The following is a 13476-nucleotide window of genomic DNA, read 5'->3' on the forward strand; positions in this document are numbered from 1 at the left end:
GATGGCAGAAAATACTCTTTAAAGTCAACCAACACTATAACAACAAGCAAAATTAATAATTTTTTTTAATACCTGCTCTCTCCAGACATTTCCCTACGTGGGTAAAATACCAGGATGGATTAAACAAGATATGGCTGTATTCTTCCAAGGGACTGTTCTTCCAGATGCCAAAACGTGCGGTTTGATGCTCCATTGATTGATAATATAGAAATCATAATGTACACATACTCCAACCGCAAAAGAGTGAAGAGTTAAATGTTTGAATAGTGAGAACGGTTTGTTTTTTCTTAACAGCTTTGCAATAAATTTCAAAACGGGGCCGTCTGCTGGTGATGACATCGCTTTTCATTTCAATCCTCGCATTGGTGATTGTACCGCCCTGAACAGCTTCAGAAAAGGAAACTGGGATGAACAGGAAAAGGCACCTGATCAACCCTTCACCAAGGGAGGAGACTTCCAAATGATTGTAGCCTTCAACTCTGAGGGTTATGAGGTAATTTATTTGCTAATCTACAGATATTCATTTAAATAAAAGAACAACATTAACTTTTTTTTCATCCTTTCTGCAGGTCTATGTGAATGGATTAAGGCATTGTGTGTTTAAGCATCGCATACCTTTAGAGAAAGTTTCAACAATTGAAATCCCTGGAGGTCTTTCCCAGCTCATGTTTGGTTTTATACATGTATGTTTAACATAGTTATCCCATTAATGGCATAGATGCAAATTAATTATATGGTTATTGTTTATTATTATTTTTTCTACTGAAACTTAAAGAACCTGCTGATTTTTTATTTTTTCTCCAGGGCTGGAGTACTTCTTCATTCTTTATAGAAATTCAGAAAACGCCAATCACACAGAGTGTAACCACAATGTTTGGATCCACACCTTTCCAGATTTCACAACCAGTCAGCAACACAGTAAGTTGAACAGGACATAAGATCAAAACAAACGCTGGATGGCAGAAAATACTCTTTAAAGTCAACCAACACTATAACAACAAGCAAAATTAATAATTTTTTTTAATACCTGCTCTCTCCAGACATTTCCCTACGTGGGTAAAATACCAGGATGGATTAAACAAGATATGGCTGTATTCTTCCAAGGGACTGTTCTTCCAGATGCCAAAACGTGCGGTTTGATGCTCCATTGATTGATAATATAGAAATCATAATGTACACATACTCCAACCGCAAAAGAGTGAAGAGTTAAATGTTTGAATAGTGAGAACGGTTTGTTTTTTCTTAACAGCTTTGCAATAAATTTCAAAACGGGGCCGTCTGCTGGTGATGACATCGCTTTTCATTTCAATCCTCGCATTGGTGAATATACCACCCTGAACAGCTTCAGAAAAGGAAACTGGGATGAACAGGAAAAGGCACCTGATCAACCCTTCACCAAGGGAGGAGACTTCCAAATGATTGTAGCCTTCAACTCTGAGGGTTATGAGGTAATTTATTTGCTAATCTACAGATATTCATTTAAATAATAGAACAACATTAACTGTTTTTTTCATCCTTTCTGCAGGTCTATGTGAATGGATTAAGGCATTGTGTGTTTAAGCATCGCGTACCTTTAGAAAAAGTTTCAACAATTGAAATCCCTGGAGGTCTTTCCCAGCTGATGTTTGGTTTTTTATATGTATGTTTAATAGAGTTGTCCCATTAATGGCATAGATGCAAATTAATAATATGGTTATTGTTTATTATTATTTTTTCTGCTGAAACTTAAAGAACCTGCTAATTTTTTTATTTTTTCTCCAGGGCTGGAGTACTTCTTCATTCTTTATAGAACTTCAGAAAACGCCAATCACACAGAGTGTAACCACAATGTTTGGATCCACACCTTTCCAGATTTCACAACCAATCAGCAACCCAGTAAGTTGAACAAGACATAAGATCAAAACAAATGCTGGATGGCTGAAAATACCCTTTAAAATCAACCAACACTATAACAACAAGCAAAAGTAATGAATTTCTTTAATACCTGCTCTCTCCAGACATTTCCCTACGTGGGTAAAATACCAGGATGGATTAAACAAGATATGGCTGTATTCTTCCAAGGGACTCTTCTTCCAGATGCCAAAACGTACAGTTTGATGCTCCATTGATTTATAATATAGAAATCATAATGTACACATACTCCAACCACAAAGAGTGAAGAGTTAAATCTTTGAATAGTGAGCACATGCAAGTTTTGCTTGTCTTACACACTGTAGTTTAGAAGAGACATTTGAAAGGTTTGTTTTTCTTAACAGCTTTGTCATAAATTTCAAAACGGGGCCGTCTGCTGGTGATGACATCGCTTTTCATTTCAATCCTCGCATTGGTGATTGTACCGCCCTGAACAGCTTCAGAAAAGGAAACTGGGATGAACAGGAAAACGCACCTGATCAACCCTTCACCAAGGGAGGAGACTTCCAAATGATTGTAGCCTTCAACTCTGAGGGTTATGAGGTAATTTATTTGCTAATCTACAGATATTCATTTAAATAAAAGAACAACATTAACTTTTTTTCCTCCTTTCTGCAGGTCTATGTGAATGGATTAAGGCATTGTGTGTTTAAGCATCGCATACCTTTAGAGAAAGTTTCAACAATTGAAATCCCTGGAGGTCTTTCCCAGCTCATGTTTGGTTTCATACATGTATGTTTAACATATTTATCCCATTAATGGCATAGATGCAAATTAATTATATGGTTATTGTTTATTATTATTTTTTCTACTGAAACTTAAAGAACCTGCTGATTTTTTAATTTTATCTCCAGGGCTGGAGTACTTCTTCATTCTTTATAGAAATTCAGAAAACGCCAATCACACAGAGTGTAACCACAATGTTTGGATCCACACCTTTCCAGATTTCACAACCAATCAGCAACACAGTAAGTTGAACAAGACATAAGATCAAAACAAACGCTGGATGGCAGAAAATACTCTTTAAAGTCAACCAACACTATAACAACAAGCAAAATTAATAATTTTTTTTAATACCTGCTCTCTCCAGACATTTCCCTACGTGGGTAAAATACCAGGATGGATTAAACAAGATATGGCTGTATTCTTCCAAGGGACTGTTCTTCCAGATGCCAAAACGTGCGGTTTGATGCTCCATTGATTGATAATATAGAAATCATAATGTACACATACTCCAACCGCAAAAGAGTGAAGAGTTAAATGTTTGAATAGTGAGCACATGCAAGTTTTGTTTGTCTTACACACTGTAGTTTAGAAGAGACATTTGAAAGGTTTGTTTTTCTTAACAGCTTTGTCATAAATTTCAAAACGGGGCCGGCTGCTGGTGATGACATCGCTTTTCATTTCAATCCTCGCATTGGTGATTGTACCGCCCTGAACAGCTTCAGAAAAGGAAACTGGGATGAACAGGAAAAGGCACCTGATCAACCCTTCACCAAGGGAGGAGACTTCCAAATGATTGTAGCCTTCAACTCTGAGGGTTATGAGGTAATTTATTTGCTAATCTACAGATATTCATTTAAATAAAAGAACAACATTAACTTTTTTTCCTCCTTTCTGCAGGTCTATGTGAATGGATTAAGGCATTGTGTGTTTAAGCATCGCATACCTTTAGAGAAAGTTTCAACAATTGAAATCCCTGGAGGTCTTTCCCAGCTCATGTTTGGTTTTATACATGTATGTTTAACATATTTATCCCATTAATGGCATAGATGCAAATTAATTATATGGTTATTGTTTATTATTATTTTTTCTACTGAAACTTAAAGAACCTGCTGATTTTTTAATTTTATCTCCAGGGCTGGAGTACTTCTTCATTCTTTATAGAAATTCAGAAAACGCCAATCACACAGAGTGTAACCACAATGTTTGGATCCACACCTTTCCAGATTTCACAACCAATCAGCAACACAGTAAGTTGAACAAGACATAAGATCAAAACAAACGCTGGATGGCAGAAAATACTCTTTAAAGTCAACCAACACTATAACAACAAGCAAAATTAATAATTTTTTTTAATACCTGCTCTCTCCAGACATTTCCCTACGTGGGTAAAATACCAGGATGGATTAAACAAGATATGGCTGTATTCTTCCAAGGGACTGTTCTTCCAGATGCCAAAACGTGCGGTTTGATGCTCCATTGATTGATAATATAGAAATCATAATGTACACATACTCCAACCGCAAAAGAGTGAAGAGTTAAATGTTTGAATAGTGAGAACGGTTTGTTTTTTCTTAACAGCTTTGCAATAAATTTCAAAACGGGGCCGTCTGCTGGTGATGACATCGCTTTTCATTTCAATCCTCGCATTGGTGAATATACCACCCTGAACAGCTTCAGAAAAGGAAACTGGGATGAACAGGAAAAGGCACCTGATCAACCCTTCACCAAGGGAGGAGACTTCCAAATGATTGTAGCCTTCAACTCTGAGGGTTATGAGGTAATTTATTTGCTAATCTACAGATATTCATTTAAATAATAGAACAACATTAACTGTTTTTTTCCTCCTTTCTGCAGGTCTATGTGAATGGATTAAGGCATTGTGTGTTTAAGCATCGCATACCTTTAGAGAAAGTTTCAACAATTGAAATCCCTGGAGGTCTTTCCCAGCTGATGTTTGGTTTTTTATATGTATGTTTAATAGATTTGTCCCATTAATGGCATAGATGCAAATTAATAATATGGTTATTGTTTATTATTATTTTTTCTGCTGAAACTTAAAGAACCTGCTAATTTTTTTATTTTTTCTCCAGGGCTGGAGTACTTCTTCATTCTTTATAGAACTTCAGAAAACGCCAATCACACAGAGTGTAACCACAATGTTTGGATCCACACCTTTCCAGATTTCACAACCAATCAGCAACCCAGTAAGTTGAACAAGACATAAGATCAAAACAAATGCTGGATGGCTGAAAATACCCTTTAAAATCAACCAACACTATAACAACAAGCAAAAGTAATGAATTTCTTTAATACCTGCTCTCTCCAGACATTTCCCTACGTGGGTAAAATACCAGGATGGATTAAACAAGATATGGCTGTATTCTTCCAAGGGACTCTTCTTCCAGATGCCAAAACGTACAGTTTGATGCTCCATTGATTTATAATATAGAAATCATAATGTACACATACTCCAACCACAAAGAGTGAAGAGTTAAATCTTTGAATAGTGAGCACATGCAAGTTTTGCTTGTCTTACACACTGTAGTTTAGAAGAGACATTTGAAAGGTTTGTTTTTCTTAACAGCTTTGTCATAAATTTCAAAACGGGGCCGTCTGCTGGTGATGACATCGCTTTTCATTTCAATCCTCGCATTGGTGATTGTACCGCCCTGAACAGCTTCAGAAAAGGAAACTGGGATGAACAGGAAAAGGCACCTGATCAACCCTTCACCAAGGGAGGAGACTTCCAAATGATTGTAGCCTTCAACTCTGAGGGTTATGAGGTAATTTATTTGCTAATCTACAGATATTCATTTAAATAAAAGAACAACATTAACTTTTTTTCCTCCTTTCTGCAGGTCTATGTGAATGGATTAAGGCATTGTGTGTTTAAGCATCGCATACCTTTAGAGAAAGTTTCAACAATTGAAATCCCTGGAGGTCTTTCCCAGCTCATGTTTGGTTTTATACATGTATGTTTAACATATTTATCCCATTAATGGCATAGATGCAAATTAATTATATGGTTATTGTTTATTATTATTTTTTCTACTGAAACTTAAAGAACCTGCTGATTTTTTAATTTTATCTCCAGGGCTGGAGTACTTCTTCATTCTTTATAGAAATTCAGAAAACGTCAATCACACAGAGTGTAACCACAATGTTTGGATCCACACCTTTCCAGATTTCACAACCAGTCAGCAACACAGTAAGTTGAACAAGACATAAGATCAAAACAAACGCTGGATGGCAGAAAATACTCTTTAAAGTCAACCAACACTATAACAACAAGCAAAATTAATAATTTTTTTTAATACCTGCTCTCTCCAGACATTTCCCTACGTGGGTAAAATACCAGGATGGATTAAACAAGATATGGCTGTATTCTTCCAAGGGACTCTTCTTCCAGATGCCAAAACGTACGGTTTGATGCCCAGTGATTTGAAATATAGAAATCATAATGTACACATACTCCAACCACAAAAGAGTGAAGAGTTAAATCTTTGAATAGTGAGAACTGTTTGTTGTTTCTTAACAGCTTTGCAATAAATTTCAAAACGGGGCCGTCTGCTGGTGATGACATCGCTTTTCATTTCAATCCTCGCATTGGTGATTTTACCGCCCTGAACAGCTTCATAAAAGGAAACTGGGATAAACAGGAATTTGCACCTCATCAACCCTTCACCAAGGGAGGAGACTTTCAAATGATTGTAGCCTTCAACTCTGAGGGTTATGAGGTAATTTATTTGCTAATCTACAGATATTCGTTTAAATAATAGAACAACATTAACTGTTTTTTTCATCCTTTCTGCAGGTCTATGTGAATGGATTAAGGCATTGTGTGTTTAAGCATCGCGTACCTTTAGAAAAAGTTTCAACAATTGAAATCCCTGGAGGTCTTTCCCAGCTCATGTTTGGTTTTATACATGTATGCTTAACATATTTGTCCCATTAATGGCAAAGATGCAAATTAATTATATGGTTATTGTTTATTATTATTTTTTCTGCTGAAACTTAAAGAACCTGCTAATTTTTTTATTTTTTCTCCAGGGCTGGAGTACTTCTTCATTCTTCAAAGAAATTCAGAAAATTCCAATCACACAGAGTGTAACCACAATGTTTGGATCCACACCTTTCCAGATTTCACAACCAATCAGCAACCCAGTAAGTTGAACAATACATAAGATCAAAACAAACGCTGGATTTCAAGAAATACTATTTGATGTCAACCAACACTATAACAACAAGCAAAAGTAATTATTTTTTTAATACCTGCTCTCTCCAGACATTTCCCTATGTGGGTAAAATCCCAGGAGGGATTAAACAAGATATGGCTGTATTTTTCCAAGGGACTCTTCTTCCAGATGCCAAAACGTACGGTTTGATGCCCAGTGATTTGAAATATAGAAATCATAATGTACACATACTCCAACCACAAAAGAGTGAAGAGTTAAATCTTTGAATAGTGAGCACATGCATGTTTTGTTTGTCTTACACACTGTAGTTTAGAAGAGACATTTGAAAGGTTTGTTTTTCTCAACAGCTTTGCAATAAATTTCAAGACAGGGCCGTCTGCTGGTGATGACATCGCTTTTCATTTCAATCCTCGCATTGGTGATTTTACCGCCCTGAACAGCTTGAGTAATGGAAACTGGGATAAACAGGAAATTGCACCTGATCAACCCTTCACCAAGGGAGGAGACTTTCAAATGATTGTAGCCTTCAACTCTGAGGGTTATGAGGTAATTTATTTGCTAATCTATAGATATTCGTTTAAATAATAGAACAACATTAACTGTTTTTTTCCTCCTTTCTGCAGGTCTATGTGAATGGATTAAGGCATTGTGTGTTTAAGCATCGCGTACCTTTAGAAAAAGTTTCAACAATTGAAATCCCTGGAGGTCTTTCCAAGCTCATGTTTGGTTTTATATATGTATGTTTAACAGATTTGTCTAAAATTAATGGCAAAGATGCAAATTAATTATATGGTTATTGTTTATTATTATTTTTTCTGCTGAAACTTAAAGAACCTGCTAACTTTTTTATTTTTTTTCTCCAGGGCTGGAGTACTTCTTCATTCTTTAAAGAAATTCAGAAAATTCCAATCACACAGAGTGTAACCACAATGTTTGGATCCACACCTATCCAGATTTCACAACCAATCAGCAACCCAGTAAGTTGAACAATACATAAGATCAAAACAAACGCTGGATTTCAAGAAATACTATTTGATGTCAACCAACACTATAACAACAAGCAAAAGTAATTATTTTTTAATACCTGCTCTCTCCAGACATTTCCCTATGTGGGTAAAATCCCAGGAGGGATTAAACAAGATATGGCTGTATTCTTCCAAGGGACTCTTCTTCCAGATGCCAAAACGTACGGTTTGATGCCCAGTGATTTGAAATATAGAAATCATAATGTACACATACTCCAACCACAAGAGTGAAGAGTTAAATCTTTGAATAGTGAGCACATGCATGTTTTGTTTGTCTTACACACTGTAGTTTAGAAGAGACTTTTGAAAGGTTTGTTTTTCTCAACAGTTTTGCTATAAATTTCAAAACGGGGCCGTCTGCTGGTGATGACATCGCTTTTCATTTCAATCCTCGCATTGGTGATTTTACCGCCCTGAACAGCTTGAGTAATGGAAACTGGGATAAACAGGAAATTGCATCTGATAAACCCTTCACCAAGGGAGGAGACTTCCAAATGATTGTAGCCTTCAACTCTGAGGGTTATGAGGTAATTTATTTGCTAATCTACAGATATTCATTTAAATAAAAGAACAACATTAACTGTTTTTTCCTCCTGTCTGCAGGTCTATGTGAATGGATTAAGGCATTGTGTGTTTAAGCATCGCATACCTTTAGAGAAAGTTTCAACAATTGAAATCCCTGGAGGTCTTTCCCAGCTCATGATTGGCTTTTTATATGTATGTTTAACAGATTTGTCACATTAATGGCATAGATGCAAACAAATTATATTGTTATTGTTTATTATTATTTTAATTTTTTCTGCTGAAACTTCAACGAACCTGAAATCTTTTTTACTTTTATCTCCAGGGCTGGAGTACTTCTTCATTCTTTATGGAACTTCAGAAAATCCCAGTCCCACAGAGTGTATCCATAATGCTTGGATCCACACCTTTCCAGATTTCACAACCAATCAGCAACCCAGTAAGTTAAGCAACACAATATAAATGCTGCAAAATGGCAGGAAGAATTCAGTCATCTGACATAATCTATAGCAATGGGCAAAACTAATTTGTTTTTTTAATGTGTGCTGTCTTCAGGCAGTTCCCTATCTGTGTAAAATACCAGGAGGGAGTAAAACAAATATGGCTTTATTCTTACAAGGGACTGTTCTTCCAGATGGCAAGCGGTATGGTTTGAAGCTGAGTTTAATGGAAATATAAAAATGATGTACACATACTGCAACCACAGAACAGTGAAGAGTAAAACTTCACATGCATGTTTTATCTGCCTTACACACTGTTGTTTAGAATAGATAGTTAGATATTTGAAACATTTTTGTTTTTCCTTCCAGATTTACAATAGATTTCTCTGTTGACAAAGACATCGCTTTTCATTACAAACCTCAAATGGGTCAACATACCATTCTGAACAGCTTTAGAAATGGAAACTGGGATAAACAGGAAATGGCACCTGATAAACCCTTCACCAAGGGAGGAGCCTTCCAAGTGATTGTAGGCTTCAACTCTGAGGAATATCTGGTGTGTTTTTATGATAATTCCAATTTACCAGTCAGACATTTTGTATTTAAATCTAAAGGTTATGAGGTCTGTTGCATAAATTATTCAAAATATACTGTAAAACATTTCCATGCTCTTACAGGTTATTGTGAACGGATTACGCCACTGCACATTTAAGCATCGCATTCCTTTAGAGAAAGTTTCTGAAATTTTTGTTCACGGAGACGTTGCCATTCAGCTCATTGGTTTTGTTGAAGTAAGTAAAACATGTTTCATTCTCTTAAAAATGTTCGATCTAGTAGTTCCATTAATTAACACATTTCTATTTTTCTGTTAATTAAAACTAGAGAATTGAACAAATTAAAAATGGGCAAAGCACACAAGGGCAAGATGTTCCAAATGCTGAAAGTTTTGCAGCAATAATTTTTTTGAAAGTGTGGATAGACGTCAAAATAATCTCTTGTTAAATTTGATATTACATTGTAATCAATTTTTTTTGTACAAACTATACAATTTGGGACATGATGCGATTCTACACTAGACATTTTACCTACCAGTCTAATCAACAGAAATCTTAACAATTTAAAGCACACTGCCTCAACTTCCTTAGTTTTCAGACATTTACAGACAATTATATTCATAATATTATTTGCTAATTACCCTTATATGTAACAATTATACATCAATGTCCAGAAAACAAAAATCCAAGGTAATTTTTAAATACTATACCATCTCAGGTCAGACATTTACTTTAAAGTTTTTGATTCATAATAAATTTGCTGTGAGGCCTGTTTGGATACTTCTCGTGACAATGGAGTCAAAAAAAAAAAATCATTTTTTTTCTATGCAGAAATTCAGAATGATGTGATAAGGCCGTCCAGAAGCTACAAATTAACTTCTGGGCAGATATTTGTTGAAGGGTAGCTTGTCTGTGCAACACTACAATAGAAAAGCTTTAATATTGTTAAGCTTCCTTTATGATTTTCAGTTAGAGAGACTCAAAGGAGGGATTCAGGGAACATAATGTTACTTTTCTTTCACTTGTCTTATGGGCTAAGGGGCAAACATTGGTTATTCATATTTACTCCTGTTTTAGATTAGAATACCTTTTAGGAGCTATGGTGCTTTTTACCTTCTTCTGATTACGGCTTAATTTGTGCTGGAAATGGAAATCTTTGTTAAACTGATTTACTGCTGAATTGTATGTTTAAGCATCGCATACCTTTAGAGAAAGTTTCAACACTTGAAATCCCTGGAGGTCTTTCCAAGCTCATGTTTGGTTTTATATATCTATGTTTGACAGTTTTGTCCCATTAAAAGCATAGACGCAAACTAATTACATGGTTATTGTTTGTTATCATTATTTTTTCTACTGAAACTTCAACGAACCTGAAACTTTTTTTACTTTTATCTCCAGGGCTGGAGTAGTTCTTCATTCTTTATGGAACTTCAGAAAATCCCAGTCCCACAGAGTGTATCCATAATGCTTGGATCCACACCTTTCCAGATTTCACAACCAATCAGCAACCCAGTAAGTTAAGCAATACAATATAAATGCTGCAAAATGGCAGGAAGAATTCAGTCTTCTGACATAATCTATAACAACGGGCAAAAGTAATTTGTTTTTTAATGTGTGCTGTTTTCAGGCAGTTCCCTATCTGTGTAAAATACCAGGAGGGAGTAAAACAAATATGGCTTTATTCTTACAAGGGACTGTTCTTCCAGATGGCAAGCGGTATGGTTTGAAGCTGAGTTTAATGGAAATATAAAAATGATGTACACATACTGCAACCACAGAACAGTGAAGAGTAAAACTTCACATGCATGTTTTATCTGCCTTACACACTGTTGTTTAGAATAGATAGTTAGATATTTGAAACATTTTTGTTTTTCCTTCCAGATTTACAATAGATTTCTCCGTTGACAAAGACATCGCTTTTCATTACAAACCTCAAATGGGTCAACATACCATTCTGAACAGCTTTAGAAATGGAAACTGGGATAAACAGGAAATGGCACCTGATAAACCCTTCACCAAGGGAGGAGCCTTCCAAGTGATTGTAGGCTTCAACTCTGAAGAATATCTGGTGTGTTTTTATGATAATTCCAATTTACCAGTCAGACATTTTGTATTTAAATCTAAAGGTTATGAGGTCTGTTGCATAAATTATTCAAAATATACTGTAAAACATTTCCATGCTCTTACAGGTTATGGTGAACGGATTACGCCACTGCACATTTAAGCATCGCATTCCTTTAGAGAAAGTTTCTGAAATTTTTGTTCACGGAGACGTTTCCATTCAGCTCATTGGTTTTGTTGAAGTAAGTAAAACATGTTTCGTTCTCTTAAAAATGTTCGATCTAGTAGTTCCATTAATTAACACATTTCTATTTTTCTTTTTATCAGAACTGGAGAATTGCATAAATTATAAATGGGCAAAGCACACATGGGCAAGATGTTCCAAAGGCTGAAAATTTTGCAGCAGTAATTTTTTTGAAAGTGTGGATAGATGTCAAAATAATCTCTTGTTAAATTTGATATTACCTTGTTATCATTGTTTTTGTACAAACTATACAATTTGGGACATGATGCGATTCTACACTAGACATTTTACCAACCAGTCTGATCAACAGAAATCTTAACAATTTAAAGCACACTGCCTCAACTTCCTTAGTTTTCAGACATTTACAGACAATTATATTCATAATATTATTTGCTAATTACCCTTATATGTAACAATTATACATCAATGTCCAGAAAACAAAAATCCAAGGTAATTTTTAAATACTATACCATCTCAGGTCAGACATTTACTTTAAAGTTTTTGATTCATAATAAATTTGCTGCGAGGCCTGTTTGGATACTTCTCGTGACAATGGAGACAAATTTTTATTTTTTTTTCTATGCAGAAATGCAGAATGATGTGATAAGGCCGTCCAGAAGCTACAAATTAACTTCTGGGCAGATATTTGTTGAAGGGTAGCTTGTCTGTGCAACACTACACTAGAAAGGCTTTAATATTTTTAAGCTTGCTTTATGATTCTCAGTTAGAGAGACTCAAAGGAGGGAATCAGGGAACATAATGTTACTTTTCTTTCACTTGTCTTATGGGCTAAGGGGCAAACATTGGTTATTCATATTTACTCCTGTTTTAGATTAAAATACCTTTTAGGAGCTATGGTGTGTTTTACCTTCTTCTGGATTATGGCTTAATTTGTGCTGAAAATGGAAATCTTTAAACTGATTTACTGCTGAATTTCTCTGTTAATTCTAAATAAAAACAACTTCAGGTATTCTGATGGTTCAGTCTCATGATTTTTTGTTTTTCACTAAAAAATTCAATAACAAACTTCTCTATTCCAATCATTTAAATTCTTAAAAAATACACCAGTATTCATGAAAAATCTTTCTGAATAATTGCTCCTAGAAAATCCTAGTAAAGATAAAATGTATTTATAAAGCATCTGCGGCTGTGGCATTTAGAGATATGCTAACATTACAGAAATGGAGCCGAAATGCCATAGCAGAAGAAATCGTATAATTTGGTTCCATTACATTTCTACGCTGTGTCAAAGATTTTTAAATTTACATTATATTTGACAACCAATCAGTCTTCAAAAGAATGTGTCACCTAGTAATGAGGTTAAGCCCCGCCCTCTCTCTACGATAAAAGTTGATCTTAAGATAAGATTCTTAGTTAGAACTTTTAGAACCCTTGTATTTTCCTCCTATGCAAATTAGGAGCGCCGAGTCAACATGACCTTGTCTGTTTTGACTGCTTATAAAAAAATTAACTATATATGATAGCCATTTTTTTTTCACCTTTTTAGTCTAACTTGTTTCCAACATATTAACATATATTTTGCAAAAAAAAATGTATATTTGGTATAATAAACCTTATTTATATACAAAAATGCCTCATTTTTTAGTAAAAAAAAAAAAACAGAAATTTTGAATTATTTTCACTCTAGAGGCAGAAAAGTTGGTGCACAATTACAGGCTGGTATATTTCAAAGGCAGGATATTGTTTTGAATCCATTTTGACCATTTTTAATGTCAGCAAATAATAAAACCTGTTTTTTTCCAGGCCAAATTAACTTGAATGCTTATAAATCAAAAA

General features: G+C 35.0%; 1 protein-coding gene across 1 annotated transcript in view; it reads left to right on the plus strand.

The window, feature by feature from the left end:
- LOC132851635 (uncharacterized) overlaps nucleotides 1-12649 on the plus strand; it is a 33709-nt gene extending 21060 nt beyond the window's left edge. The window contains exons 48-91 of the mRNA XM_060878604.1: nucleotides 86-174; nucleotides 295-493; nucleotides 570-683; nucleotides 805-918; nucleotides 1041-1129; nucleotides 1250-1448; nucleotides 1526-1639; nucleotides 1762-1875; nucleotides 1998-2086; nucleotides 2256-2454; nucleotides 2530-2643; nucleotides 2766-2879; nucleotides 3002-3090; nucleotides 3261-3459; nucleotides 3535-3648; nucleotides 3771-3884; nucleotides 4007-4095; nucleotides 4216-4414; nucleotides 4492-4605; nucleotides 4728-4841; nucleotides 4964-5052; nucleotides 5222-5420; nucleotides 5496-5609; nucleotides 5732-5845; nucleotides 5968-6056; nucleotides 6176-6374; nucleotides 6452-6565; nucleotides 6688-6801; nucleotides 6923-7011; nucleotides 7181-7379; nucleotides 7457-7570; nucleotides 7697-7810; nucleotides 7931-8019; nucleotides 8187-8385; nucleotides 8462-8575; nucleotides 8706-8819; nucleotides 8936-9024; nucleotides 9190-9376; nucleotides 9498-9611; nucleotides 10773-10886; nucleotides 11002-11090; nucleotides 11256-11442; nucleotides 11564-11677; nucleotides 11763-12649. Coding sequence (XP_060734587.1) covers nucleotides 86-174; nucleotides 295-493; nucleotides 570-683; nucleotides 805-918; nucleotides 1041-1129; nucleotides 1250-1448; nucleotides 1526-1639; nucleotides 1762-1875; nucleotides 1998-2086; nucleotides 2256-2454; nucleotides 2530-2643; nucleotides 2766-2879; nucleotides 3002-3090; nucleotides 3261-3459; nucleotides 3535-3648; nucleotides 3771-3884; nucleotides 4007-4095; nucleotides 4216-4414; nucleotides 4492-4605; nucleotides 4728-4841; nucleotides 4964-5052; nucleotides 5222-5420; nucleotides 5496-5609; nucleotides 5732-5845; nucleotides 5968-6056; nucleotides 6176-6374; nucleotides 6452-6565; nucleotides 6688-6801; nucleotides 6923-7011; nucleotides 7181-7379; nucleotides 7457-7570; nucleotides 7697-7810; nucleotides 7931-8019; nucleotides 8187-8385; nucleotides 8462-8575; nucleotides 8706-8819; nucleotides 8936-9024; nucleotides 9190-9376; nucleotides 9498-9611; nucleotides 10773-10886; nucleotides 11002-11090; nucleotides 11256-11442; nucleotides 11564-11677; nucleotides 11763-11780 — 5556 coding nt within the window. The 3' untranslated portion in view covers nucleotides 11781-12649. The remainder of the gene's footprint in view (nucleotides 1-85; nucleotides 175-294; nucleotides 494-569; nucleotides 684-804; nucleotides 919-1040; nucleotides 1130-1249; nucleotides 1449-1525; nucleotides 1640-1761; nucleotides 1876-1997; nucleotides 2087-2255; nucleotides 2455-2529; nucleotides 2644-2765; nucleotides 2880-3001; nucleotides 3091-3260; nucleotides 3460-3534; nucleotides 3649-3770; nucleotides 3885-4006; nucleotides 4096-4215; nucleotides 4415-4491; nucleotides 4606-4727; nucleotides 4842-4963; nucleotides 5053-5221; nucleotides 5421-5495; nucleotides 5610-5731; nucleotides 5846-5967; nucleotides 6057-6175; nucleotides 6375-6451; nucleotides 6566-6687; nucleotides 6802-6922; nucleotides 7012-7180; nucleotides 7380-7456; nucleotides 7571-7696; nucleotides 7811-7930; nucleotides 8020-8186; nucleotides 8386-8461; nucleotides 8576-8705; nucleotides 8820-8935; nucleotides 9025-9189; nucleotides 9377-9497; nucleotides 9612-10772; nucleotides 10887-11001; nucleotides 11091-11255; nucleotides 11443-11563; nucleotides 11678-11762) is intronic.
- The last annotated feature ends 827 nt before the right edge of the window (nucleotides 12650-13476 follow it).

This window comes from Tachysurus vachellii, chromosome 9, assembly GCF_030014155.1.
Source record: "Tachysurus vachellii isolate PV-2020 chromosome 9, HZAU_Pvac_v1, whole genome shotgun sequence".
NCBI classification, from domain to species: Eukaryota; Metazoa; Chordata; class Actinopteri; order Siluriformes; family Bagridae; genus Tachysurus; species Tachysurus vachellii.